The sequence below is a fragment of the Malaya genurostris genome, chromosome 2 (genome assembly GCF_030247185.1).
Source record: "Malaya genurostris strain Urasoe2022 chromosome 2, Malgen_1.1, whole genome shotgun sequence".
NCBI classification, from domain to species: Eukaryota; Metazoa; Arthropoda; class Insecta; order Diptera; family Culicidae; genus Malaya; species Malaya genurostris.
In genome coordinates, this window is record NC_080571.1 from 295,651,120 (window position 1) to 295,679,110 (window position 27,991).

General features: G+C 38.3%; 1 protein-coding gene across 1 annotated transcript; it reads left to right on the forward strand.

Annotated features, from left to right (window-relative positions):
- The first annotated feature begins 24,227 nt into the window (after positions 1-24,227).
- Positions 24,228-26,257, forward strand: LOC131430651 (uncharacterized). Its single transcript, XM_058595776.1, has 2 exons — positions 24,228-24,268; positions 24,660-26,257. The coding sequence occupies exons 1-2, from the start codon at positions 24,260-24,262 to the stop codon at positions 25,671-25,673; spliced, it is 1,023 nt and encodes a 340-aa protein (XP_058451759.1). The 5' UTR covers positions 24,228-24,259; the 3' UTR covers positions 25,674-26,257.
- The last annotated feature ends 1,734 nt before the right edge of the window (positions 26,258-27,991 follow it).

A 27,991-nucleotide genomic window follows, 5' to 3' on the forward strand; every position in this document is an offset into this window, starting at 1 on the left:
AAGAACCGGAATTTTATTAAAAACGTGTTTAATACACCTAACAGTGAGATTATATCTTTTTTTTTATCAATCCGCATGTGTTTTTTGCATGAATATTCTTCGGTGTTTAAGTTTTCATGACATTATTTTAACGACCGTCGTTTTAAGCGACAATTTGAGATTTTAATCACTCATTACTCTGTAATATCGAAACTGCAAATCGGATCGAATTTATATCTAGAAGTGTGATAATCGATTAAACATGCCATGATATGTAAGTTCCACTTTAGAGTTTACGGTAATTTAAGGTACTTCCAGAGCCGGTATTCAGGAACCAGCATAACCCGAACCGATTCGTTTGGCCATATGACGAATAAATTACAACAGTTTTAAGTCCAACTTTGAAGCTTTTCGGGATTGTCATCTTCTATATCGGATTGAATTTTAAAAATTCATCATCATGTAATTCGAGAACCGGAAGTCATAATTGGATAAAATTAATAAATTTTTGTATATAAGTTTATTTTAATTTGAATTTTTGTTTCTGAAATTTGATTAGGCTTTTTTGAGAAAACGATTGAGCTTTGAGAAACGATTTTATACTGGAACCGGAATTCTAAAATCGGCATGGCCGAAGTCAGATAAATTCACCTGAATAGCTGTATAGTTTACATTTGTTTCAAAATATTTGAAAATCAGTGAAGACATCTTTGAGAAATCATAGCACGAATTAAATTTTTAGGTGCCTTCTGAATCGACAACTGAATACCACTAAAACTGAAAAAAGTTAATTTTTTTATCGACTATCCAAATCTGCTAACCCGATAAACCTGATTAATTTATGTGGAATAGACATTTCTATACCAGTCACCCTGTATCCCCGAAACCGGAAGTTGGAAGTTGTTTTATCTTGAAACTTTTCATTGGAATCTTAGATGATTCTTAGATTCCATTTGAATCTTAGATCGGTTCAGCCATCTACGAGAAGAATGAGTTACACAATTTTGATTTCGTTTCACATATCATCCTGTAGTTCCGGAACCAAAGGTCAGAACCAAACATAATTCAGGAACTTTGTTTGGGAGCATACGACTTTTCGTATGAATCTGAATTTGTAGAAAAGAAATTTTCCGAGAAAATTGATTGAAATTATTTGTCACACACGCATTTGCTGATCTCGACGAACTGATTCGAATGGTATATAGATGTTATGTTCTTCCAGCATTTATTGCTGTAAGTAGTTTAAAACAATATAATTAAAAAAATTCGGCCATCGTCTGGTTTATATATGTCATATTCGAACGATTATATTGCCAAAAACGAGCCGTGCTAAAATCGGTCCGAGGCTAAATGTCATGAAAAAGGATGCTGTTCACAGTCTCTTTGGTATTTAGAAACAATTGTATGCAACAGAATAAAAAATCGTGTTTTCCGTTGCTCCCAAGCATTTCTTTGTCATACAGCGCTCAAAACTCCTACTGCTGGAATAGGAAAATAGTCGTTTACACAAAAATATTGATATCTCCGTTAAAAATGAACGGATTTTAACAATCTATGGCTTGTTGGATAGCTATAACCGTGCGGAATTTAAGTCTGAAAACATATTCTGTTTTCAAGGTCAATTGTGACAGATACTGTCAAAAAACTGAAAATTTTGACATAAAACTTCGTATAACTTAAAAAGTAAACATCCGATCTCAAAACCATTCAATAGCGTTTTGGGTGACGGGGAGACCTTTCATTTGCGACTAGTTTGATCAAAATCGGTCCAGGCATCTCTGAGATCTCGACCTCTTAGTTGACAACACACACACAGACACACACACACGGACATTTGCTCAGTTCGTCGAGCTGAATCGATTGGTATATGTCATTCGGCCCTCCGGGCCTCGGAAAAATTTTCTAAAGTTTGAGCGAATTCTATACCTATTTTTTATATATATAAAAAAAAGTAAAATCGCAAAATTTAAATTTTTATTAAATTTCTTTATTATCGCCTTCAAAGTACTCTCCTCCTGCGGCAATACATGCATGCCAACGCTTGATCCAATTTTCCATACAAGTTTTATAGGCCGCCGAAGGTATGGTTTTTAGTTCACGCAGCGAATTCTCTTTTATGGTCTCTATGGTCTCAAATCGCGTTCCCCGCAATGGCAATTTGAATCTGGAAAAAGTCACACGGGGCCATATCTGGAGAGTACGGTGCTTGATTGATAATATTGGTTAAGTTTTTGGCCAAAAACTGCGACACAACCAACGCTGTGTTTTTGAATGAAATTCAGCTTTTTTGGCACCAGCCGAGAAGCGACACGTTTCAAACCCAAAACATCAGTTAAAATGTGTTCGGCTGATCCATAAGAGATGCCCAACAACACAGCAATCTCTCTAATCGGTACAGAACGATTTTGCAACACGATTTGCTTCGCCGATTCAATGTTTTCTTCAGTAACAGATGTTGTTGGGCGGCCAGGGATCTCATCATGATTCAAGCTTGTACGACCACCTTTGAAGTGTTTATACCACTCGTATGCCTGTGTTTTTCCTAGACACGATTCACCAAAGGCCTTTTCTAACATTTTCAACGTTTCGGAACCCTTAAATCCATTTGCAGCACAAAATTTGATGCACACACGTTGTTCTAAATTTTCATCCATTATAAAAATCGCCACACGAAAATTTTTCAACTTCTTTGTATAGACGCCAAATAAAAACTAATCGTACGATATGCGTCAAAATTTGACAGAATGTGTATAAAAGTGTTGCCAACGTTGAGAGAATAAAAGTTTACCGATTGGACAAGCGCGGGAATTTTAAAATGAAAATTCCGGTTCTTTTTTGATCATAAGGTAGATAGCAATATAGCAGCTTCTGTCAAATTTTCGGCAATCACCAACACTGGCTACAACATTTACTTCTCTCTGTTTTCCTTCCTTCTCTTCCACAAAATACATCGCCCAAGAAGAGCCGCTCCAGTCGATAACCAACGTGCGGGCCTAAGTGGCTCGGGGGTGTTTCCCGCGGACCCACATCAAGAACATGCTACCACCATCGACAGTACCAACGTCATCTGAACAGTTCCTCTTGATCCCATCTACCAGTCACGAGTTTTCTCCTAGTTTTAAATAGCTATAAGAAATGCCCTTGGCATCGAAAAACTTGTGTAGTGTGCCTTAATAAATATATTAATATCTTTAAAAAAATCCTGATTTTACCACCTTTTCTGCTGTCAGTTTTTGGAATTGTTTTGAAGGAAATATCGAGTGGATTTGTTTGAAAGGAGGGCCTTATAATGATAATCAAAAAAATAACTGTAAAGCAAGAGGAGGACGCTTAGAACAATGTGCCAATCACACATTAACACAATGCGTTGGTGCATTTATCAATATTGGCACTTTCGTTTTCATACAGTTGCACGGTTGCGGCACACAAAGGGCTCAGTTTTGACAAATAGCTGTTCTATGAGGCACAGAGTGGCACTCTTAGGCTCACAGTAAATCACGTGTTTTTTTAGAGGCACACGGCAGTAATATGCATCGATAGATTTTACAGTCAGGGTTTTAACTCTTATTTATCGAAAGGACATATAAAGGCCATCCAGTTCATAAATACATCGTCGAGAGGGCTATTCTATAACTTAAAAAAGTATTTTGGATGTCACAATAAAATTCTTCGCTGGGACTGTCACTATGCTACAAAGACAAGAGTTGAACAAACTTGGCTGTAAATAATAGAAGTAGCATTTGACCTGGAACCACTTACCCTCGATTAGTATCTCTTTGATTCAATCAGAAAAGAACGAATCAGCGATCGAATCTATCTTCGACTGCAAAAAGGTGCATTTTATTGCATCAAACAAAAAAAAATGACATACCCGTTAAATAATGAATAAACACGTAATTACGGGCATGCTTGCATAATAATTTATAATGGAATAATGACTTCAATTACTGTTTTGCTCGTGCCTGTCTGCACGAGACCGATAGAGATCTGCTAGGAAAACCGGCCGAGCTACCTCTCGATGCGGGCTGTACGGAGTGGATTTCTTCATATATCGATCTCCAAGAGACCCACTCCAATCAGCATCAGCAGGCAGGTTAGTGACGTTGGTGCCGGTGAACGGGTCACCGTCTCCACATCGTTTATGACGATTATAGCGTTCACCTTACTGACCAAGATCAGTTCGTGGTTGGCTTTTCTGTTTGCTTACTTCATTGGTATCAATATGTATATGTTTGCCCTAGATCTGGTAGAAATTTATTTTCATCTATCGCTATCGGCGGCTTTGAAAAATGAGTTTTTCACTCCGTCATAGACATGATGGCAATAGGTTCCGACTGTGTGCTGCGATTGATATTGTACGTGATTTGCATGCAATTGAATTAAGGGATTCGGCCTCCACTGGGCTCGTGTGGGATGGACAGTAAAGGGTTAAGTAGGATAAATATATGCACAGTTGCACGTCGGTTGTTGACAAAATGTACACCATTAATGTCACGTCATTGATGAAAATGCAACAATGAATTGTTTTTAGTATTCTATAATTTAATTGAGAAGTAGCCGTTCGTGCCATTGAGCAATGGTTAACTGAATAACGTCTATCGCGATCGTATCATGTAGTTTTAGTAGCGGTAATGAAGCTGTATTGAATCTGAATTATCAATTTAATTAAATCACAGGTATGTCATATTCATGTTCAATTGTGTGAGTTGACGTAGCACTAATTGCATAGCCGTACTATTCTCTTGTGAATCCAACAAGACATATGCCATATTTAGTGTTATTGCACTGTCCGCCAGTAAGTTCCTTTGAAAAGTGAAATTCATGTCCGTGAGCTGGGTCTAGAAAAAAAATTATGCACTTTTATTCGTGATGCAAGTATGCAAGAAAATTTTCACTCAACACCAGAATTTACACGACACTCTTTCTTATCTAACACTGTCTGAAATTCGATTCATTTCTACCACCTGTCCGGCATATGACATAAATGGTGCTGCCCATCAACTTTGCCATATGTCCAAGTGATCCAACCGGCTATATCTCTTTTCTATGTTATGATCCAAACACTTTTAACAAGTCACTAAAGAGTGCGAAACCACAAGAGCGAATCAACAGTATAAGGTGATAGGTCCATTGACGGTGCGGATCAATGAAAAGTGTCATTTACTATTCAGGATAGCCACACAGTTACACAGTTGGTCCACATTCTCGCCGTTACGGTCTACCTCAGTACCATTGTTGGTATGCTAGAAAGGTGCAACTTGAATGAGTTACGTAACGCTTTCTTTGCTGCATTAGGCGCCGCTTAATTTTTTGTGTAACTCGTCTGAGGTTGAAGCTCATGCTGTAGGCCTCGAAAGCTGACGAAGGTCTGGAAAAAAGAAAAATGAAGAAAAGCTAGTCGATTGGTAAAGCAACGCTCGCCGACTGGTACATGTAACGTGTGACTACTGTAATACATTGCATTTAATCAGGTTTTTTTCAATGTTTACGCGCACCTCAGGCGGGGTTAGGTTAGGTGAGACCGGAGGCTTCTGATGCTGGTATGTGAACTAAATTTAGCCAACTCTGGTTTTGATCAATTTTGCCAACAAACAACACACGTGGGTTGGACACCCATGGTTTTACCCCACTTACGCGACGGGTGTACGTTAATCTAGTGAAAGAGTGTGCAACATCGTTGAAACTTTTGGAGGCTAACGGACTTTGATTCGCGTTTTACGTTGCATGTTTCAGCAGCTTTTTTTTCACCAACCGAACCTACTCCAAAATCATTCGTCGGCTTTGGCTTTTCTTCTTCCAACGTTGATCTGCAAGTCAGACAGCCAGTCAGCTGGTACGAGCAAGTCGCATACATCAGTAGTATTCATGCTTGCATTTGCGCCACCGCACAGAGGCAGCTGAAAAAAAATATGTGCGATAATGTAGCTGCATTGCGCGTTCATCTTTTGTCTGCCGGCAATGTTCCAGTGAGAGTCTACGGTGAGTGGGAAAATTAATCGCGCAAAAGATCATTTAGAAAGGAATACAATGTAGGCCTGGTTTACACTTTCTTCAGATGCACATGTTTGTTTTGAACAAAATGTAAATTTGTCAATTGACGGCACGTTTCAACAGGTTTTTTATTAAATTATGATAATTCACATCAAGTTAAGTTAATCCCGCAAATTAAGCTTAGATATCACGCAGATTTTTAATGGTAATGTTCCGATTGTCATTAAAAATCTTCCTTTTACGCTAACGTTTGAAACGTTAGATTGGAGCATGCGTGTTTCTTTTGAACTGGAGATTGCTGGAATTAGTTCATCAATTTTTTTTATTTTACTTTCATAAATTCATTTCTCTACTGCTTTTTCCATTCTGCCTATCGTTAGGTGTTGATAAATAGTTATACGAAGACTTTAATTCGTAAGAATCATATGAAACAAACTTTTTGAGCCATTGATTATGGGTTGGTACTCGGGGTTTGACCTAGTTCAAGTAATATTTTCTCACATGCTGTGATTAGGAACAATTATCATGAAAACAACAGCAATAATGAAAATCCAATCACAAAGCATGTTTTATACTGATGTTTCAAAAATATAAAATGCGCAGGATAGGTCGTACCAAGCGGGATTTACTGGAGCCCGCGCCACTATGGATCACATTTTCGCGGTAAGACAAGTACTCCAGAAGTGTCGTGAATACAACGTACCCACGCATCACCTATTCATTGACTTCAAAGCGGCATACGACACAATCGATCGAGAACAGCTATGGCAGATAATGCACGAATACGGTTTCCCGGATAAACTGACGCGATTGGTAAAAGCAACGATGGATAGAGTGATGTTCTACGTCCGAGTATCTGGGACGCTCTCGAGTCCTTTCGAATCTCGGAGAGGGCTACGTCAAGGTGATGGACTTTCTTGTATCTTGTTCAATATTGCCCTGGAATCACACCGATTCGAAGAGCGAGGATCGACACGAGTGGCACGATCTTCCGAAAGTCTGTACAACTTTTTGGCTTCGCTGACGATATTGATATTGTGACACGTAACCTTGAGAAGATGACGGAAACCTACATCGGACTGAAAGCTGAAGCTAGGCGTATCGGACTGGCCATAAATGCGTCGGAAACCAAATACATGAGAGGAACAGGCTCTAGAGAAGAAACACTACGCCTCCCTCCACGAATATTGATAGACGGTGACAATATCGAGGTGGTTGACGAGTTCGTGTATTTGGGCTCACTGGTGACCGCCGATAATGACACCAGCAGAAAAATTCATAGACGTATTTTGGCAGGGAATCGTGCGTACTTTGGACTCAGAAACACCCTCCAATCGAGAAAAGTACACCACCGCACGAAATTGACCATCTACAAAACGCTCATTAGACCGGTTGTTCTCTATGGCCACGAGACCTGGACTATGTTAGCAGAGGGCCAACGCGCCCTCAGTGTTTTCGAAAGAAAGGTACTGAGGACCATCTATGGCGGAGTGCAGATGGAAGACGGAACGTGGAGACGGCGTATGAATCACGAATTGCAACAGGTGGGCATGTCATAAGGATGTCGGACGACAGCCCAGTGAAAATGGTTCTTGAATCTAATCCGACTGGTACAAGAAGAAGAGGAGCGCAGCGATCAAGGTGGATCGATCAAGTGGAGGGTGATCTCAGAAGCATCCGTGCCTTGAGTGGCTGGCGACGAGCAGCCATGGACCGAGTTATGTGGAGACGTATGCTTGATACAGCAAAGGACACCCAAGGCCTATAGCAGTTAGGACCGGATCGCAGGATTTCGCTTGTCTGGTGAACACAATAAATACTGCAAATATAAACAAGCATTCAAACGCTTCGCGTGCTGGGAACAAGAGACAAGCAAAATGCAGCGTTCCTCTATGAATTGAACCCATGCTAAATAGTGTTAAATTAGGTTTGATCGAGTGGGACTGAATGAACCAGCAGGAATTAAAACAAAAAAATTTGTGACTGTTATCAATATTTTGGTTGTTTTTTTTAGGGTTTTGATCGTTGTTTATGTTTGAATTTTGAAAAAGTTCCTATTGTTTTAAAATTTTTAATAAATTTCTTGTTACCAAAATCAAACAGACTCAACTAACATAATCGTTAATGACATTTATCACTTATGATCCCATACCTTGCTATTAAATTTTATCTTTATCCTACTCCCGGTTTCGGAATTAAAAGGCAATATGTGCAAATCTATGAGAAAATGCGCACTCATTTTTCTCGGAAATTTTACAAACTAAGATGCAAATTAAGGTCTTGATTTTTTTTTAGACGGTCCCCGAAAAGTTTATCCAGATCCGACTTTTGGTTCCGGTATTACAGCGTGATAAGTGAAAAAAAATCAAAAGTGATGGCGAAACGAGGCGCAAATTTTTATAAAATTTACTGGTAAATTCATTTTGTTGGCAGGGGGCTACCATGTTTGGCATAAAGCCGTTTGGCATAATACCGTTTGACATAACGACATTTGGCATAATGGTTATTTGGCATAATGGTCATTTGGGATAACAGTCATTTGGCATAACAGATGAACATGCTGCTTAATAGAAATTGTTCTAATTTACTGCAATTTTGAAAGGTCTACTGCGGCTAAGCCTCATCGTTTTTATGACCTGCTGTCCGACCTCGCTGCCGCTCGTTCGGACATGACTAAGAAATAGCTCCAACCTTTGGGTAATCTGGGCAAACGCCCGCAACTAGACAGAGGTGTCCGACGGCGGGTCGCTTGTATAAAATGATAGTGTGCTATTTACTACAGAATTTGAAATATAAAAAATATGTAATAATGCTATTTCACCTAAAATTATCGAAATATTTGGACCGAATATAAAATTCACATATTTCGTTCGAGTTTTCCTTGCACAACATAACTCGATCGAAACGCAAACGAACATTTACAAATCCAATTATTATTATAACAAATGGCATTATGCCAAATGACCATTATGCCAAAAGACCATTATGTCAAATAACCGTTATGGCAAATAACCATTATGCCAAACGGTATTATGCCAAATGACCTTATGCCAAACGGGCCGCCCCCGTTAGGGCAGACTATGTTAGTTAGTGAATATATAAATCTACTTTGAGACTACTGGCCCCCGGTTTCCGCTCCCGAACGCATCAGTAATAGTGAAGAAATGCTCCGAAAACGGAGTTCACTTCGATTTATCAGCAACGGTTAAACCGGTTTTTTACAAATCATAGAAGAAAACGCTACCGCCAGCACACAGCGTGCTTTGTTCAATTTTGTATAGCGTGCAGGGTTGCCACATTCAAATCTATATGGGGGACGGGTGTAACGTGATGGGTAAGTCGATGCCTTTCACGCTGCAGACCTGGATTTGATCCCCAGCCTCGCAAATTGACAGAATTTTTAAGCGATGTTTTTGAAAATTTGAGTAATATGAGAAAGACTTTATTACACCACTAGATGGGTTAAAAAAATTTTAAATGATAAACTTTTAAAACGAATGCAGTACATTGGATTTGTGTACATACAGACATGCATACAAAACACTTTGAATGAATAATATTTTTTTAAATTATGCGAGTTTCTGAAAATGTTCGATTAGTATAAAATATTTACATCTCTGAAATTTTTGCTTCACACTCAGGCAAAATGAGTAATGAAAATCACAAGGTCAATCTCAAAATAACCAAAAATCAAATGATTAAATTAGAATAATATGAATGAATGAAAGTTTATTTGTTTGTATTGAGCAGGGAAAAGCTTGCTCGAGCTGAAATTATGTAATCTCTTTTTCCAACAGGCATAAAACTTCCTTTTATTTATAACGACAGATTAACAGTATCCTAATTGGAACTATAACATAAATACATGAGAACAATAAAAAAATTAAAACATTCCTTAACTAATTTGAAATACTAACTATCACTATTTCAATTCAAGAAAATTTTCAGACCAGTTTTACGATCAACACTAAATTTATTTGGATGGGATGAATTCCGCAATGAACAAACTGTCATTTTGATAATAGTTTTCTTGAATATGTGTTTGTCATGTCAGTTTTTAAAAATTCTTTGATGTTTATTTCGCTGTTTATCGAAGTAGTTGTGTTGAAGGGCTGTAAAATCTTACCACTGCCACAGACAGCTTGCTAGATAACAGCATTCTTACCAAATTTTTCGACTTACCTCGCGGGCTCGGACTGTTCTAATACTTTCCTTCTCACACCGACAAGGATTTGTAATCGAGCTGGACGTAGGTTTTGTCGCCCAAGAATATGCAGTTCGAATTCCCAGCAATACGTACGACTTATGCGAACGAGGGTTAGTAGGACAAAAATGAATAAAACCATTAGAAAGCGTTTTTTTAGTTCTACGTTACTCTTAATATACAACTGAAACCTTGATCTACTATCTGCCCTTCTTCTTTCATTATGAACAGCTATTCTCTAACTAAAAATTAGTTGCAGTATATTGGAACAAACAGTAATAATTGACATCCGGAATGTTTCATCTCAACAACCTTATTTATCGGTTCACTTCAGTCGGGTTGTTTGTCGATTAAACACTAACACTTTTTCGATAATATTGCAATAATGGGGGTTCCTAATATCGGAGTGAGTGTTGTTACTTCGACTAATTAAGGACATATATATATATATCCGGCTCTGTGCACTAATGATATAAAAACAGTTACTTTCACACTTCCCAAAGCTTTACTTCGCCTTTTCCTCGCTTAAGTCACAGACAAAAAGAAACAACCGATTCGCTCGTGGACAACTTCCATTAATTTAATCCAGAGCAGCCCCACCACGGTCCGTGTAATATAAGCTCATTAGAAAAAAAAGATTTATACTGTCGACATGCAACATTGTCAACCTAAATTGACTACAACAAATTATCGTTTGCGGTTGAATTCTTCGACAAATTGAGATAAAGACTCTATTGTCACTAAAAAATTGAATGTTAGTACAATTGCGAATGATTTGTATGGATTTTAATAAGTGAAAGTGTAGAATAAGAATATATAGATATATTCGATAAAATACTATTTGTTCTGTACTTTATTTTTATTTCAGTAGAAGCGCGCACGTTGCTACGATCTGTAAGATTATTACTCTAATTGCTGATCGCATGTATGTATGAAGCAGTGAACGTGTAGCTTTCGGCCAGCCTTAACGATTGTTGCAACATCGGCTTGTCTTTCGCGATCTCGCATTTGTGTTGTAATTTGTCTATGTCTGTACTACACGCACCGGTACCCCATTGAGTGAAGCCGCGTTTTCTTTGTTGTTCGAACTTTTCAGCCCAGGACACCCGATGTGGACTGGTAATCGGTTCGACGAAAACAAAAATCAAACCCGTATGCGCAAAATGTCGATAAAATACAGACGTGTGAAACATGAGCAAATTAAACAAAAGCAATTAAACACTTTGACGTTCGACTGATGGCTAGCAGATAAAAAATTGTCTTTGAACGAAACATTGCGAAAAGATGTCATGGTGAAATATGCAATAGGTAGGTAATCCAAAACTTTTATTACCAGACCGAGGTACACACCCAGAACTTTTTTCAACTAAGCAAAACAAAATCCATTTTGTTTCAATGAAAACGTTACACAAAAGAAAAAAGGGATCAAGTTAATTAATCTTCAGCAAACATGAATAGTCGAAACCAAAAGGAAAAGAAATGAAATAATCCGAAAATAACAAGCCAAACTACGGCCAGTGAAACTTCAATCAATGCACTGTACCGAATCAAAGAAAAATGAAAACGGAAAACCCGCAAGATGCAACTCGATTACCAAAAAGCTAATACCGATTTACCCGCCAGGCCTCAAATTTATTTGGAAACATCGCTGACGATCACTTGCTGAGCTGCATACTAGTGGTCAGTTCAACCTGCTAGCAAGTTATGTCATGTTCACCGCTAAAATACTGACTATTGATCGCGATTTTTGTAGGACAGATGAGAAATTAGCTTCGGAGAATAGCAAGCTATCCTGAGGCAGTTTGAACCCGCGGCGGTGTCATATTATTGTCTCGCTTAAAAATATGGATTGATATTTCTCAAATATGCACTCTACTAGGCATTTCATCCATCAATGTGCGTCTATCATTGTTGCACATTAATTAAGTTCAAGGTGAAATTTGGTAAATTGGTTCAAAACGAAACGGTGGTGCACGTTCCATGGTCCAAAGATTTGGCACAATGCTATTGAAAACGGAAAGCGGCAAGTCGCTTGAGTGAAACGACCGAACTTAATCCACGAAGCAAAACTGGCTAGTATGGGACACTAACACCTCCAGCCGAATTAGTCGTGACGTTTGTGGTCACCGCATGTTTTAGCTACGCCATTCGTTTTGGCACTGAACATCAGAAAAAAAATTGTTGAGAAATAAATGAAAATTTATGCTGTGTACCCGTTAAGCGTAACAATCCGAAGGAAATCATCGATGGTCAAATCTTGGAGTGCACACAGCACAGCGAATACCGAATTCGAATGTCAGCTGGCCTTGCTGGTTATAACTTTATGTTACATTTTGGTTTTGGATTAGAAAAATGGATTTTATCAAGTGTGGCGAAAATTTTAACTGACTAAAACTAAGTAGGATAACAACATTGTATTACATTACAAAAGAATTTGTCACATATAACATATATGGACGTAAAAAATCTGGTCTTACTTCCGCAAATTCACGCTACAATGGCTGATTTCTAAAAGCCGGAGTGGGAATTGATTAAAGTGAATTTGTGTTAATCCAATATGTGGATTATAGAGGATCAAATGTTATGGTGATTTATCTTTCGGGTTTGAACGATTTTCTGACTCAATGTGCGAAGTTTATAATCGAATCCCGGTGGTCTGCATGAAACGCGATCGTCATAACCATCACGCAATACGTGTTTCCGTCTGAAAATCTATTCTACATTTTAAAATTCATGAATATTCAACATCATACCCAAGTCAAGTACATTGGTTTCTTATAAACTACCGGAAACCTGTTAAAGCCACGGAAGCCAAAAATTGCTTGAAATTCAAATTTGTTTTGCACTTTTGTGTAGAATGTCAGGAAACCCGACTTTTAATTAAAGTTCCGGATATTCCAGTAATATATGCTTCTTCTATCCTATCAGTGTGGGGTCTAAATCAGGGGTTCCCAAACTATTTTGGGTCATGGACCCCTTTACTAAAATTAACCTTGGCCTCAAACCCCCATCAACAATCAACAAACAAATATTGATGTAAAATACTTACCAATTTTTGCGGATGGTCAAATAAACACAACTAGTTTAGCGTAAATATTTCAAATAAAAAAAAGTAAAGTCTTGGCATTACATTCCTTTGGTGCCTTTCTGTTTCAACTGCGTTTTTATAACTATCGTTCAACAATATAAACTTAAACGTTTTGTATAATACGTATATCATTCGAACAATATTTAGTTATTTTTTCGTGGAAATATATTGAGAAATGAGTCGGTGAGGAGGTATTTTTGAGAGCGTTTCTTAAAAATTCTGATTTGCGGTGTTCATTGTATCTCAGCGCAGGCTAATCAGAAGTCAACAAATCGAAGTAGCATGAATAGAGTAGATGTTTTTCTAGACCCTAACGTTTCTGTTTGATTTTTGTATATTTTTTAATTTTCGGTAGTTGTTCAAAGTCAAAACTACGATTTTTCGCGAAAAAATCCGCCATTTTCGTGCCATAAAACCTCCCCAAAGGAACAAACAATGAAAAGGAGAACGTTGGGGTCTGGTATTTTACATGTAGAAACTGTGTGAAAAATTGGGAGAAAATTGATAGTTTTTGAATGACGATGGACACGGAATTTCAAAACCTACTTTAGACCTCTGAAACAAGCTTACTGCCATATCTGAATCGATTTTTTTACAAACTTTGATCCAAATGAAAGATCTCATGGACCCGACTTCCGGTTGCGGAATTATAAGCTCATGCAAAAATCATTTCGCATAATCGAGAATTTATCAATTATCAATGTTGCGTTCTGTTGTTTACACTTTTTTTCGCATCACTTGTGTAGCCGTTTATTGGTTTATATCAGTTTGGCTCAAAGTATGTGAACTTTTAGTAGAACAACGTCTAAATATTGTGCAAAGAACCTGGATCAACTTTGAGAAGTATAGCAATAATGGAAAAAGCAGGTAAGTGAGAAGTTGTCGTAGGTTCGAGTCCCGACCTGGAAGGATTCGTAGTGTCAGTAGAATCGTATCACCAGCCATGCAAGGGTTCTGTACACTCTGAATCGTCTGCGAAGCCTGTTGAAATAGAAGGTCAAATTCCACTATAGGAATGTAATACCAAGGCTTAGGTAAATGGGAAAGTTGTGCGAAGATTGAACAGAAAGTTCCGTGAAGAGGACTTTTGATGAACACGGTCAAAAAATTCAACTAATGTTCGTTTTAATTAAATTTGGGATATAGCTAACTAACGATTCAAGTCAACGAATTTGGCAAGAAAGCTATGAATTGCAAGCTATTTGAGACTGTAATAAGATTTCCTAACTCTCCATCACAACTGCTTCGAAAAACAACGATAGATTTAGGATTCGCTCGAACTTTGGAAAAATTCAATTCAGCTCTACGAACTGAGCAAATGACCGTGTGTGTGTGGTTAATTATGTGTTGTTCACAAATAGGTCAAGATCTCAGAGATGGCGAGAATAGTCGCAAATGAAAGGTCTTCTCGTTAGCCAGTACGCAATTGATTGGTTTTTCGATTTTTTTTATTTAAAAGGTATTTTTATTCAGGCCTATTTGCGTATAAGCTTTACGTGGCCGAATTAGCCGATTTTTTAAATAATGCATTTTTTGAAGTGGATCTCGTTGTCACTCTTTTTCTAGGAGGAGAGGAGCTTCCATTTCCCTCCTGCGAGGGTTGAGGGGCACTTTGTTCGTGACTCGTCTCGACATCCATTGCCGCATCGGTGGTTTTGTTGTTGATTTCCGTCTTCTTTTCGTTTTCCATGATGTTCGCAATCTTGAGCTCGTTGCTAGTTGCTTTAGATGCGCCTTGTTGTACATTGGTTGCAGTTGCTGGTTGGTTTGATGGTGAAACATTAGTACTGCGCTCACTAGTTTCCATTGTTGAACGGTTGACCTTGTCTTTGGTTGAAGATGTCCTTTTCGCAGTTTCGGTGCAAGGTTTACCGTAGTGTGCAGGTTGTTCACAAAACTGGCATGTAACCAGCTGATTTTCATAGGTAATCAGCGTTTTACACGGACGTGTCCCACCTTGACCACAAATGATGTAAGATGGAATTGCCTTACGTAGTTACATACGTACCACGCCATTCCGGAAGCCAGGGAAAAAATTCCGCCATACTTCCCTTTCGATGGAAAGGATTTCACCATACTGCGACATATTATCCCGAACGAACTTATCGCTGGCCTGCGGAGGAAGGTCATGCACGCGTACTTCTATGGCATTGTCCACCATGTGCACAGGGATTTTGTATTTTTTTTCACTCAACGCTGTGCACCTCATTGTTAACCGAAGCGAATGCAATTGAAACTCTTTCACGTTTAAACATAATGTACACACAGTTAGACGCTTTGTTAAATTGAATCTCACTTTTTTTTTTTTTATTTAAAAGATGTTTTTTATTCAGGCCTATTTGCGTACAAGCTTTACGTGGCCGAATTAGCCGATTTTTTAAATAAACAATTTTTCGAAGTGGATCTCGTTGTCACTCTTTTTCTAGGAGGAGAAGAGCTTCCATTTCCCTCCTGCGAGGGTTGAGGGGCACTTTGTTCGTAGCTCGTCTCGTCCTCCATTGCCGCATCGGTGGTTTTGTTGTTGATTTCCGTCTTCTTTTCGTTTTCCTTGTTGTTCGCAGTCTTGAGCTCGTTGCTAGTTGCTGTAGGAGCTCCTTGTTGTACATTGGTTGCAGTTGTTGGTTGGTTTGATGGTGAAACAGGAGTACTACGCTCACTAGTTTTCGTTGTTGAACGGTTGACCTTGTCTTTTGTTGAAGATGTTCTTTTCGCAGTTTCAGTGCAAGGTTTACCGTAGTGTGCAGGTTGTGCACAAAACTGACATGTTACCAGTTGATTTTCATACGTAATCAGCGTTTTACACGGATGTTTTCCGTCTTGATTACAAATGATGTAAGATGGAATTGCTTTACGTAGTTGCATACGTACCACTCGCACGCCATTCCGGATACCCGGATAAAAATTCCGCCATACTTCCCTTTCGATGGAAAGAACTTCACCGTACTGCGACATACTTTCCCGAACATACTCATCGGTGGACTGCGGGGGAAGGTCATGCACGCGTACTTGTATGGCATTGTCCACCATGTGCACAGGAATGTTGTATTTAATGTTGTCACACTCAACGCTGTGCACCTCGTTGTTAACCGAAGCGAATGCAATTGCATCGCTTTCACGTTTAAACATAATGTACACACAGTTAGACGCCTTGTTGAATTGAATCTCAGTTACATTATTAGCGTCTAGATGCATTCGTTTTTTAAATAAGATTTCAATTTCATTTGCTGCTGGTCTAACTTTGCAACGCTTGAAATCTATACAAATTGAATTTGGTCTTGTAGGCCAAGATTCAGGCTTTGTTAAATCGTACTTGACCATTCCGTACACTCTATTGTTCACTGGCGTATTGTCTTTGTTTCTGTTGTTTTGACCGTGAATGATTTTCGACTGTGTCGTGTGAGATGCGAGCACGAACTGGTTTTTCGATTTTATGTTTACTTTTTAAGTTATACATAGTCTAATGCCAAAATTTCCATTTTTTTTGCAATTGTAATAAATGGATCGCATAGTTTCAAACCATATGTTGTGAAAATCCATTTTTTTTAACAGAGGGCTCAGTGGTCACAAACACATCAAAATATGTTTTCTGTTTAAGTTTCAGATGTTAATTTTAGAGCTTCATTGCATTCAGAAAATTTTTGTTTTGAACTGTCTTCTTCTTTGAATAAAATCAAAGTTGTCATCAATCCACTTAGAAGTGAGTTATAAGTTCTAATTTTCATACATTGTGTGGTAGAGAATGCGTGCCTTCGGAAAAATGGTAGAACATGTTACTACAAGAAAATATGGCAAACACACGAACTCTTTAAAATGCATTGGTGATGGAGCATAATTGATATGGGGCTCCTGAAATGTAGTTTTTCATCATAACTTTCTTGAATACACAGACGAAAAAGGGAATTGAGGGAGCTACGTGGTCGATTCACAATTTTTTTATGCGACTCACTATTCACAGGCCTTAAATAAATATGAAAATACACTTTTGCGAAAGAGTGTCTCATTCGCTGGGATTCGCTACTAAACTTAGCACTATAATATGCATTACTCATTCACGATAGCAGCTATTTTTTCTGTGACTTTGGGTTGATTAAGAAGGCATAGTTAGTGACCCCCCAATACTATAAACAATAATTATAATTGTTGATTCATTTACACATTCGAAAAACAAAAAGCAGGTAAAAACCCTTCTTAATCCACCTAGTGGTGTGATAATGCCTTTCTCTTCTTTCATAACAGTTTTATGAAAGTATAATTCATACTTTTATTAAATAATTTCGGATACTAATTTTGACACCAATTGATTCAGATTGATTCGAGTAGTTCACAAAAGCATGCTTCATTGTTTATGTCACACAGTCAGCATCATTTTTCCAAACTAGTGCTTGACATTTGCGTTGCCTATTTGTATGAGCACAGTGATGCACAATCTAAAAAAACCATCTTAGTCCACTAAGTGGAATTTTCATAGATGAAATTTGCGAAATCGAAAAAAAAAATTTGATGCCAAAAGTCTTAGAATTGCATGAAACGTCGAGATTTAGTGTCATCTCGAAAAAAATTTTTTTCGAGAAAAATGACTTTTGGGGACTTTTTTTAGGTCTAAGAAAGTCAATTTTTTCGAAAAAAAAATTTTTTTTTGATATAACACTAAATCTTGGCCATTCATGCAATTTTAAGATTTTTGGCATCAAACAAGATTTTCATTTTCGGAAATTTCATGTACTCCTCCCTATGGTGCTTTTTCAAGGCTTAATTTAAATCTGGTGCTTTTTGCAAGGCTTATTTTAAATCACACATATTCATTCTGATTTTAATTTGTCATAGTATGTATTCTCTGTGTAAAACCAGATACATATAAGATGTTACACTCACAAACATACACACACAGGCAAACACACACACACTAAGAAACATTTTCCGATCTCGTCGAGCTGATCGTCTGGTCGAGTTCGACCAAAAGTCGGTTTTGCCTGTCATTCTATTACCCTTTATAGAAGAAATAAGGTAATTCTATTACAGAAACATTGATGCAAGAGTATTCAAATGTATGAAGTAGGATTAAATGTGGTTAATCCTTTTTGTACGCGAGTTGTCTTAATCGAGAAGAAGTAAAGATACCTAAAAAACGGAATAATACAAGCTAGTGGCGCGTAAAACAGTTCCCGGGAGAAACCCATTATCATTTCGCTCCTTGAACTTGCGCGGAATTCAGTAATTAATTTTATTCCCTTCCTCAACGATTTATGGTGAAAACTTAGGATTTTTACAGTTTGAAAGAGATTTTCAATAACCGAGCTCATACTTCAACTTATTTTGTAAATAATAGTAATTAACCCTCCGTCTGACTGATGGGTCCAACCAGACCTTTTTCGTATTTTACCATCAATTTTACAAATTAATAATTTATATATCGACTTGAGGTTTCGATCTATGAAATTTGCAATATAGACAGTGTCCTCGAAAAGGATGAAACGCGGCTGGTTTGAAACATTACCCTCGATCTCACTAATGTTATCTGGCTGGACCCCATACATGTAGTATAGAAAGACATATAATATAATATATGTTCATGATTTTTTAAATGTTTTTGTTGTATTCAGAGATACCAGGTAAAAATTTCAAATATCTTCCGACAGGGTTGCAAAAGTCTGTATATCCGAAAAAAATCTGCAGTTAGCAAGTATGTCTTTATTTCTAAACTAAACTGACTTGGCGAGCGAAAAAAGGTCACGGCAATTTCAAAAGTCTGTACATTTTGACGAAAGTCTGCGAAAAACTAGCTTTTCAAAAGTTTGCACAACAAAAAATGTCTGCAGCACTATGTACAAAATCTGCAGATTTACAGACAAATCTGCAGATCTGGCCTCTCTGGTTGTATTTCTCCACCCTAACCTCCATTTAAGCACACATCGTACATAGACTAGATAGAGGTGATTTCTGCGGGGGCGCTGCCCCTCCGAAGTTGCCAGCGCTTCCGACGGCGGGTCGCCGGCGCACTCGCGGCCTTCGCCCGTCTTGACCTGAATCATCTATGACGAACAGAATACTATGCTAGCTTTAAGTGAGTTGCTTGTATAAAATGATAGTGTGCTATTTACTACAGAATTTTAAATATAAAAAATATGTAAAAATATGCAAAAATGCTATTTCACCTAATATTATCGAAGTATGTGGACTGAATATAAAATTAACATATTTCGTTCGAGTTTTCCTTGCACAACATAACTCGATCGAAACGCAAACGAAAATTTACAAATCCAATTATTATCATGACAAATGGCATTATGCCAAATGACCATTATGCCAAAAGACCATTATTCCAAATAACCGTTATGCCAAATAACCATTATGCCAAATAGCGTTATGCCAAACGGTATTATGCCAAATGATCTTATGCCAAACGGGCCGCCCCCGTGTAAACGAACACTTAACCCGAGGAAATGGTACGGAAACACACATACGTCTGTGTATATATTTTGCGTGTGTTCTGTTAGTATCGGCTGCTAAATTCATCATATCTGCGTCTTATTTTAGGAATGAAAGTAGAACGCATAGGACACAAGTGCCAGTAAACATATTATTTACGGGCCTATTTGTTTGATTGTTCACATTGATACTTTTTCATATAAATTAATGAGTAATGAAGTCCAATTTTCATACAATACACAGTCACGAGCCATTATTCAAAGTTACTTAAAAACAGACATCAAACATAGCATTTGTTTGCTACACAGCAATCTCTATTTACTAACGAAAGCGGAAGTTTGCAAAAAAAACTTTTGCTATAAATATTATCAGGCCCGTGCGCAGGAATCATCCATGGGGGGGGTTTCAAGGGGAGAGGGGGGTGTCCAAAAATGTAAAACGAATTCTGACAGGATCGTGCGCGGGGGGGGGGGGGGTTTCAAATTAATGTCAGTTTATAAATTGATAAAAAATATGAATTGTCAAGTTATTTGCACTTTAATATAATAAGTACTCCATTGTTCATGAAACTTAATTTAAAAAAAATTCTTCATGGGGGGGTTAAAACCCCCAAAACCCCCCCCTGCGCACGGGCCTGAATATTATTATAAATACTTCTTAAACGCACTTGATATATGAGTAACTGAATTTTTAACACCTAAAAAAATAGAAATTTTATCCTAGTGAAATTATTCTAATAAACGCTCAAACGCTGATAAATGAATTTTTAAAACTAGCTTCAGAATCCTAGATAGTATTTCGTAATTATTTGCCTATTTTTCAAATTTAAATCTGTTGATAGGAGAGTTTTAAAATTGCATCTTTAATGTCATCATGATCGGTCGAGTCTCGTACACAAGACTGTAATTTTTCAAGAACATGACACTGTGATGGTACTGGCGGCCTATTGTATTTGCAAAGAACTCGACGATGCAACAAAAATAATGCAAGACGCACTTTTCTCCATTTTCTCCATTCTTTTTCTAAAGCTCTAGTTTTGCGAACATGAACATGAAAACCGAATGAATAATGTTCATATAATCAAACATTTTGTCGTATGTTCGTCTATTGAAACTTTTTTCAGTAAACCAATCAACATTCCATTGAATGTTGTGGCTAATCGTACAAGCATCGGAGCCGAAACCCTTATATGCAAGAGAGACTGCAAGATATGTGTACATGAAGCAGAAAAACTTCACCGAAAAACTCGTTTTTATTGCTTCAATTTGTTCATCTCCAGTTTTCAAACAGTATTCAAAGGTTCAATAAATATTACAACGACAAACTCACAAAAATGTTCAAATCATATTTCATGAAAAATCTCTTATAGTAAATTCAATATACGGTTTTATAAAATAAAATTTAAAAAACCTGTTTTAATCCACCTAGTAGTGTAATGATTGTTTTCTCATATCAATCATACTATCATATATAATACTGTGGTATTCTTCAAAATAATTTTCTTTGATTCTTAAAAGAATAACCGAAATCGTTTGGTTTGACCGTCTACTGATAAAAACTATCAATTGGAGAAGATTTGAGGTCGATTTAGAAAACTTTTTACAGTTTTCGCCCTTTTCAGTGATGGTATAAAATTTTTAACACACTTATCCCTACATTTCCGGATCCGGAACTCGGATCCGGATGATATTCAGAAATTTCGTATGGGACCACAGGACCTTTCATTTGAACCTAAGTTTGTGAAAATCGGTTGCGCCATCTTTGAGAGAAGTTAGAACACATATTTTCATTTTTTTCACCTTTTACCCCATAACTTCGGAACCGGAAGTCGGATAAAAAAAAAGTTCAGGAATTTGACCACAAGACCTTTCATTTGAATCTAAGTTTGTGAAAATCGGTTCAGCCATCTCTGAGAAAAGTTGGTGCAAAAAATTGTTGCATACACACATACGCACATACACACACATACACACACAGACATTTTGCGTACTCGACGAACTGAGTCGAATGGTATATAACACTCGGCCCCCCGGGCCTCGGTTCAAAAGTCGGTTTTCACAGTGATTGCATAACCTTTATACGAGGTCTGTTCAAAAAGTTCCCGGAATTTTTTAATTGCGCGCGTCTGGAGAGTCCGATGGTCAAATTTTTTTTTTATTGTGTTGGTACATATGTCCCTAATGTATGGTGAAATTTTCAGCTGTATTCATTGTTTACATTCTGTCTTGTAGCGGCTGGTGTAGACGTGTTTTTTGAGCTCGGCGATTTTTGTTAGTTTAAACAATGGAAGAATTGAAGAGTCAAAGAATTTGTATTAAATTTTGCGTGAAAAATGAAATAAAGTGTAACCAAGTGTGCGAAATGTTACAGAGAGCCTACGGTGAGTCTGCTATGAAAAAAAACAAGTGTTTACGAGTGGTATAAGCGTTTCCAAGATGGCCGCGAAGACGTTGAAGACGACGAACGCTCCGGTCGACCCAGCACGTCAATAATCGATGAAAATGTGGGAAAAGTGGAAAAAAATGATTATGGATGATCGCCGAATCACTATTAGAGAAGTTGCTGATGAAGTTGGCATATCAGTTGGCTCATGCCATCTTATTATTTCAAATGTTTTGGGCATGAAACGAGTGGCAGCAAAATTCGTTCCAAAACTGCTGAATTTTGATCAAAAAAACAAACGCATTACCATCGCTCAGGAGCTGTTAAACGACGTCAACGACGATCCAAATTTACTTGAAAGGGTCATAACTGGTGATGAAACATGGGTGTACGGTTATGATGTCGAAACAAAAACACAATCGTCCACGTGGAAGCACCCAACGTCACCAAGACAAAAATCGCCGAGCCCAAAAAACACGTCTACACCAGCCGCTACAAGACAGAATGTAAACAATGAATACAGCTGAAAATTTCACCATACATTAGGGACATATGTACCAACACAATAAAAAAAAATTTGACCGCCGGACTCTCCAGACACGCGCAATTAAAAAATTCCGAGAACTTTTTGAACAGACCTCGTATATGAGAAAGGCAAAACGCTCAAAAACATTATTGGTTTTATTATTTCCATTTTTCCGTGTTATATTTTTACTTTACAAGATTTCAGAAAATCATATGACATGACAAGTAAGAAATGTAAGAAACGAAATATACCTGGTTTGTATAGAAATGAACCTGAATACACTTCTAATTTACACCTAAATGCGTAAAAATCCACGTAAATGAATAGGGGTCTGGCCAGACCCATCAGACAGACCGAAGGTATAAAAATATCTGTCAGACGGAGGGTTAAAATTGTCGAGTTTGGCTTATACAACTATGATTAAGGATATTACAGAGTACCGCGCTGACGTCGCCAGCCCTCACAAGGTGTCGCTTTAATCGCTATTTCGTCGCTTCAAATGATGGTTGGGAATCCAGAACCGGAAGTCTAAAAAGTTCTTGAAGGGTAATTCTTAATTTGGGTCTAATTGCGACATGGGGAAGATGGGGAATTTTTTTTAGCAATTTAGCGTGACATCACTTGTGCATGGCGTCTAACATGAAAGTCCAATACTTTCATAGTGCTAGAATTGACTCCTCGGAACATTATTACTACTTGCTACTTAGGCTTCAGCGTATTTCCTACATCTATCTAAGTTATGTTTAGATAGTATTGATGAATCGAAACACGTCATCAGCAATAGATAGAATGTCTAGTCAGATAGAATGTGTGTAGTCACTCCAAATAGATCTTACTATCGAATCTATAGATGACCGTCTGTAGCATCGAAGCATCTGTACTTTAATTAAAAAAAACATTATGCATGAACTTTCCACGCTTAGATAATTAGCTCGATTTCGTAACTTAGAGATTTAAACTAATCATCTCACGGGCCGGGTTTGCTGGCTTTCCAACGAACTAAAGCAAGGGTACCAGCAAGAACACGTCTTGTATGTATGTGCTATTTTATGACCGAACATTGCAATTCATTGCAAACATGGTCAGAGGTAATAAAACAAAATTAGTTCTATGTGAAACGATCCATGAACTGTGCTCGCAACAGCTACCACATGCGCGAAGAAGTGCGCACATTCGATTCATCAAAGTAGCATAACAATTAGACTGTTGTATGGGTTACTTACCGATTATTTGCTGCGGTGGTGCGTCGAAACTTCTTCTGGCCTAACTGCTGCCAAGTCCAAATTGTTTGGCCCCAGCGCAGTACGGTTTTCGTCCTGTGCGGCTGGCTTTCGTACTACGTACAATGCGGTATGGGGTTATATCGGAGTGTATGTGTGTGTGAGTGTTGGTTGCCTGTTGATGTCTTGCATGGGGTGGATTGCACCCCGGCACCGTGCACCATCGGCTTCTTCAGCAGGCGTATAGGCGAAAGTTTCTTCATGGTGTTTGAAGCTTTTCTTCTCCTCTCGGAGGGATGCCTCCACCGTTCCAACCCTCCGATCGTTGGGGGCCAGGTGGGGATCGAAGCGTTTTCCCGATCAACTATATATACCCGGTGTAGTGGGTTTTTCAAATCAGTACCTACTTTGGTCTCGCTTATTCTATACACTTGAAGCGCACAATGCGAATGGTACGTTGTTTGTTGTTGTTGTTAGGTTTATTTTTTGGAAAAATTGTTAATTAAAAACAGCTGGCCGAAAGCACAAAGCCGACAAACTCACGGGTTGAAAGTGAATCGAAAATAGAGTGGAACGTGTTAAAAGTGGAGCATGAATGCGTAAACAAAAAATAAAAATAAAACGCTTTAAAAGATGAATAATAAACTGTTTAGCTCGAGGGATTTTCGAAAGTTGATTGGAGTATAATTAATCTACTGTGGATTAAGGAATGATTGGAAATGCATTTAATGGACTGTGATGAAGTTGTGCAAGCGTGATGCAATACGGATGGACTTTATATCGTGATTTTTGGCTAGTGAAGAGAAGTGCATTAATGTTTGGTTTTCTCTGCCATTTTTTCAGATTATTGTTCCTTGTTGTCTTGCCCTGTTTGTGGCATTGGTCACATGCGAGGGTACTGCTGCAGAAAACAAAAAAGTAGAAGAAACTGAAGTTGAAGCCAAGGAGTCGCAGAATGTTGAGAAACGTGGTCTGTACGGATCCATTGGCGACTGGCATGATATTGGTGGCAGCCATCATGAGCATGAGCACATCAAGACTGTGACCATTGAAAAGAAGGTTCCTGTCCCGTACACCGTGGAGAAACATGTACCGTACACCGTTGAAAAGAAGGTACCATATGAAGTGAAGGTCCCAATTCCACAGCCCTACGTTGTTGAAAAGAAGGTTCCATTCACTGTGAAGGAATACGTCAAATACCCAGTGCATGTGCCAGCTCCTTACCACGTTGAGAAGAAGGTTCCTTATGAAGTCAAGGTTCCAGTCGACAAACCCTATGAGGTTAAGGTTCATGTCCCACAGCCCTACACTGTAGAAAAGAAGGTTCCTTATGAAGTCAAGGTACCCGTTCCAGTGCCGTACACCGTCGAAAAGAAGGTCCCATACGAAGTGAAGTACGAGGTTCCAGTGCCAAAACCATACACCGTCATCAAGAAGGTCCCATATGAAGTCAAGGTCCCAGTCGACAAGCCTTACAAAGTCGAAGTAGAGAAACCATACCCGGTTGAGGTACCCAAACCATACCCAGTTGTGGTTGAGAAGAAGGTCCCATACGAAGTGAAGGTTCCAGTCGACAAACCATACAAGGTTGAAGTGCCCAAGCCATACAAGGTCGAAGTCAAGGTTCCATACCCAGCCCCTTACACTGTTGAGAAGAAGGTACCTTATACCGTCGAAAAGGCCGTCCCCTATGAGGTCAAGGTTCCAGTTGACAGACCTTATCCAGTCTACAAGGAGGTGAAAGTTCCAATTGAGAAGGAAGTCCCATACCCAGTGAAGGTTCCAGTTCATGTACCAGTCCATGTGCACAAAGAAGAACATCATGATCATTCCTATGAGCACCACGATTTCCACTAAACTATTTAGGTCACCTCATAGCTCACCCAGTTCCCGCCTGAATTTTCCGCTTGAACTGAACTGATTTTGAAAATGTTCAACGTTCCTTCTTTTGTTCCGCAGTTTACGAGCAAATCCATACGAATCATTTCATAAACTTGTGATCTTAATGTAGTTGTTAAAGCGAGAAATGTTTTGTAGAGAGTGTTGACTTCTTAGAGCACCGTTCCCATGCTGGTAATCGGTTTTCGAGAAGTAAATCCGTTGTTAATTATTGTTTTTAAATATCTTAACGAGAATACGAATACCTACTAAATCTTTATTCTATCATTTGGTTATCGACCCAGCGACGACATTTGGAACTTTGAAAGCTGTACCAAAAAAAGAAAAACATTGTTACCTATGATTGAACTTCCAATACTCCCGAATATTTATGATGTAAAATTGATCAAATTTCTTTACATTTCAATCTTTCCTAATGGAAACAAAATGTGATATAACTATTCTGTTTTCGAACTGATGTAAACAACCAAGGTAAATAAAATGAAACCGTAATTATGTTTAGCTTTTGATCATTTTTACGGCATAAAAACTATAACAAATTATTCGAGCATTGTTATTTTTAATTAAACTTCGAAAGAAAAATCAGTTAATCGACCGACAGGTAATTATTTCGATAGTAAATTTGCAACTTCCTTCTCACCTTCACAATTGCTGGTATGGTATGTGATCACGTTTCACATATTTACCAGATTTAGCCATTGTTTGGGAATAATGCGAAAAAATGATCGGAAGAAATCGTTTGGCCCTGATTTGATACACCCACTTACCAATTAATTAATTGGTTCTAATATTATTGAAATCAATTGCATAAACTAGCAAACGGTATCGGATTGGATCGCGATTAGCTCCGCCAAGCGCTGGTGGCGAAATCGGAGCAATGGTAACTGATGATGACGGGTGTGCTCGTGAATGAACGGAGTGACGAAATGCAACTCCTTGCGGATGAGCGTGGCCAATTGACCGAGTACGGTTGGCCGGCATAGCGCGTAATGAGATACGATCAAATCTGTTACGCTGAGGTAGGTTCGGTTCGTTATTGCAACTCCACACACTTCAGCTGGCACGCGCGCAGTCGGTAGGCGGCAGGTAGGTGATGGCAAAAGAGCATTAGTGTGAGGTACCGCGTCGGGTCGCGTCGAACCGAACCACGTTGTTGCATTTGGAGTGTGTAATTGCGAATTGCTCGCATAACGTGGCGTAATGTGTGTCGCTTGCAATAGAGGGTCGCTGATCTTATGCAATCGACATGCCTGATGCTTTGTGGTGAGGTAAAGAGGTGCAATACATTTTCGTTGAACTGCATTGAGATCGGTAATAAGTAAATTGGTGCACGTATAGACTAGCGAAGCATCGTTTCGGCAATTTTGAGGAGCGCATGTTCTACTCTGTTCGGTATTCGGAGGTTCTGGGTTTAACAAAAATATACCGCATTTGTAAAGGCTTTTTGAGTGTATATAGCAATTAGTATCATTTATCTTGTTAGGTTCCATGATTGATTCAACAGACCTTCCACTCATAGTTTGCCTTTGTACATCAACATCGTTGCTATCTGTTTATGTTATTGGTGCTATGTGTAGATCTTCGATTGAATTATTTAAATGTTGAACTTAGCGAAAAAAATGCTGATTAGATCCAGTCGCTCTTCGCGATGTAAGCCGATGAATAGCTAAATAGTCATGTCGTTCTTTCATGAAAATTTATTGGTTTTCATAGCAAGATTGTGCGCATTTCAATTATATTTTGCAATTATACCTTTTAAAGGAAAAAAACGCTGCGGAAGCTAGGAAAAAAGGTGATAAGGCACACCAGTATCAGCGATGGTTAAAAAAAAATCATGACGATGTTTTTGAGGTTAAAGATGCATCATACACTTCTTAAATGTTGAAACTAAATTATGTATTTATTGGAGAAAACCGCCAGTATATAACATGCAACATTGCAGGGTAGATAAAACTCTCCTTGAATGTAATCCTAACTTCGATATCAACCTCAGCCGCCTCAAATTAACCCTTCATTACCAAAAATCAAAGGATTACCTAAAGTCCATAAACCGGGGAATGAAATAAGGGAAATTATTTCTTCAATAGGAGCCCCTACCCAAAAAATCTCCAAATGGCTAGTGGAAGAATTCAAGAATATGCCGAAAAAGTTTGTTAGTAAGTCTATTCCCAATACGCAAGAGTTCGCTACTCAACTTCTGAACTCAGGTGAAATCGAAGATGACGAAATAATCGTATCTTTCGATGTAACCGCCTAATTCCCAAGTGTCCCGGTGA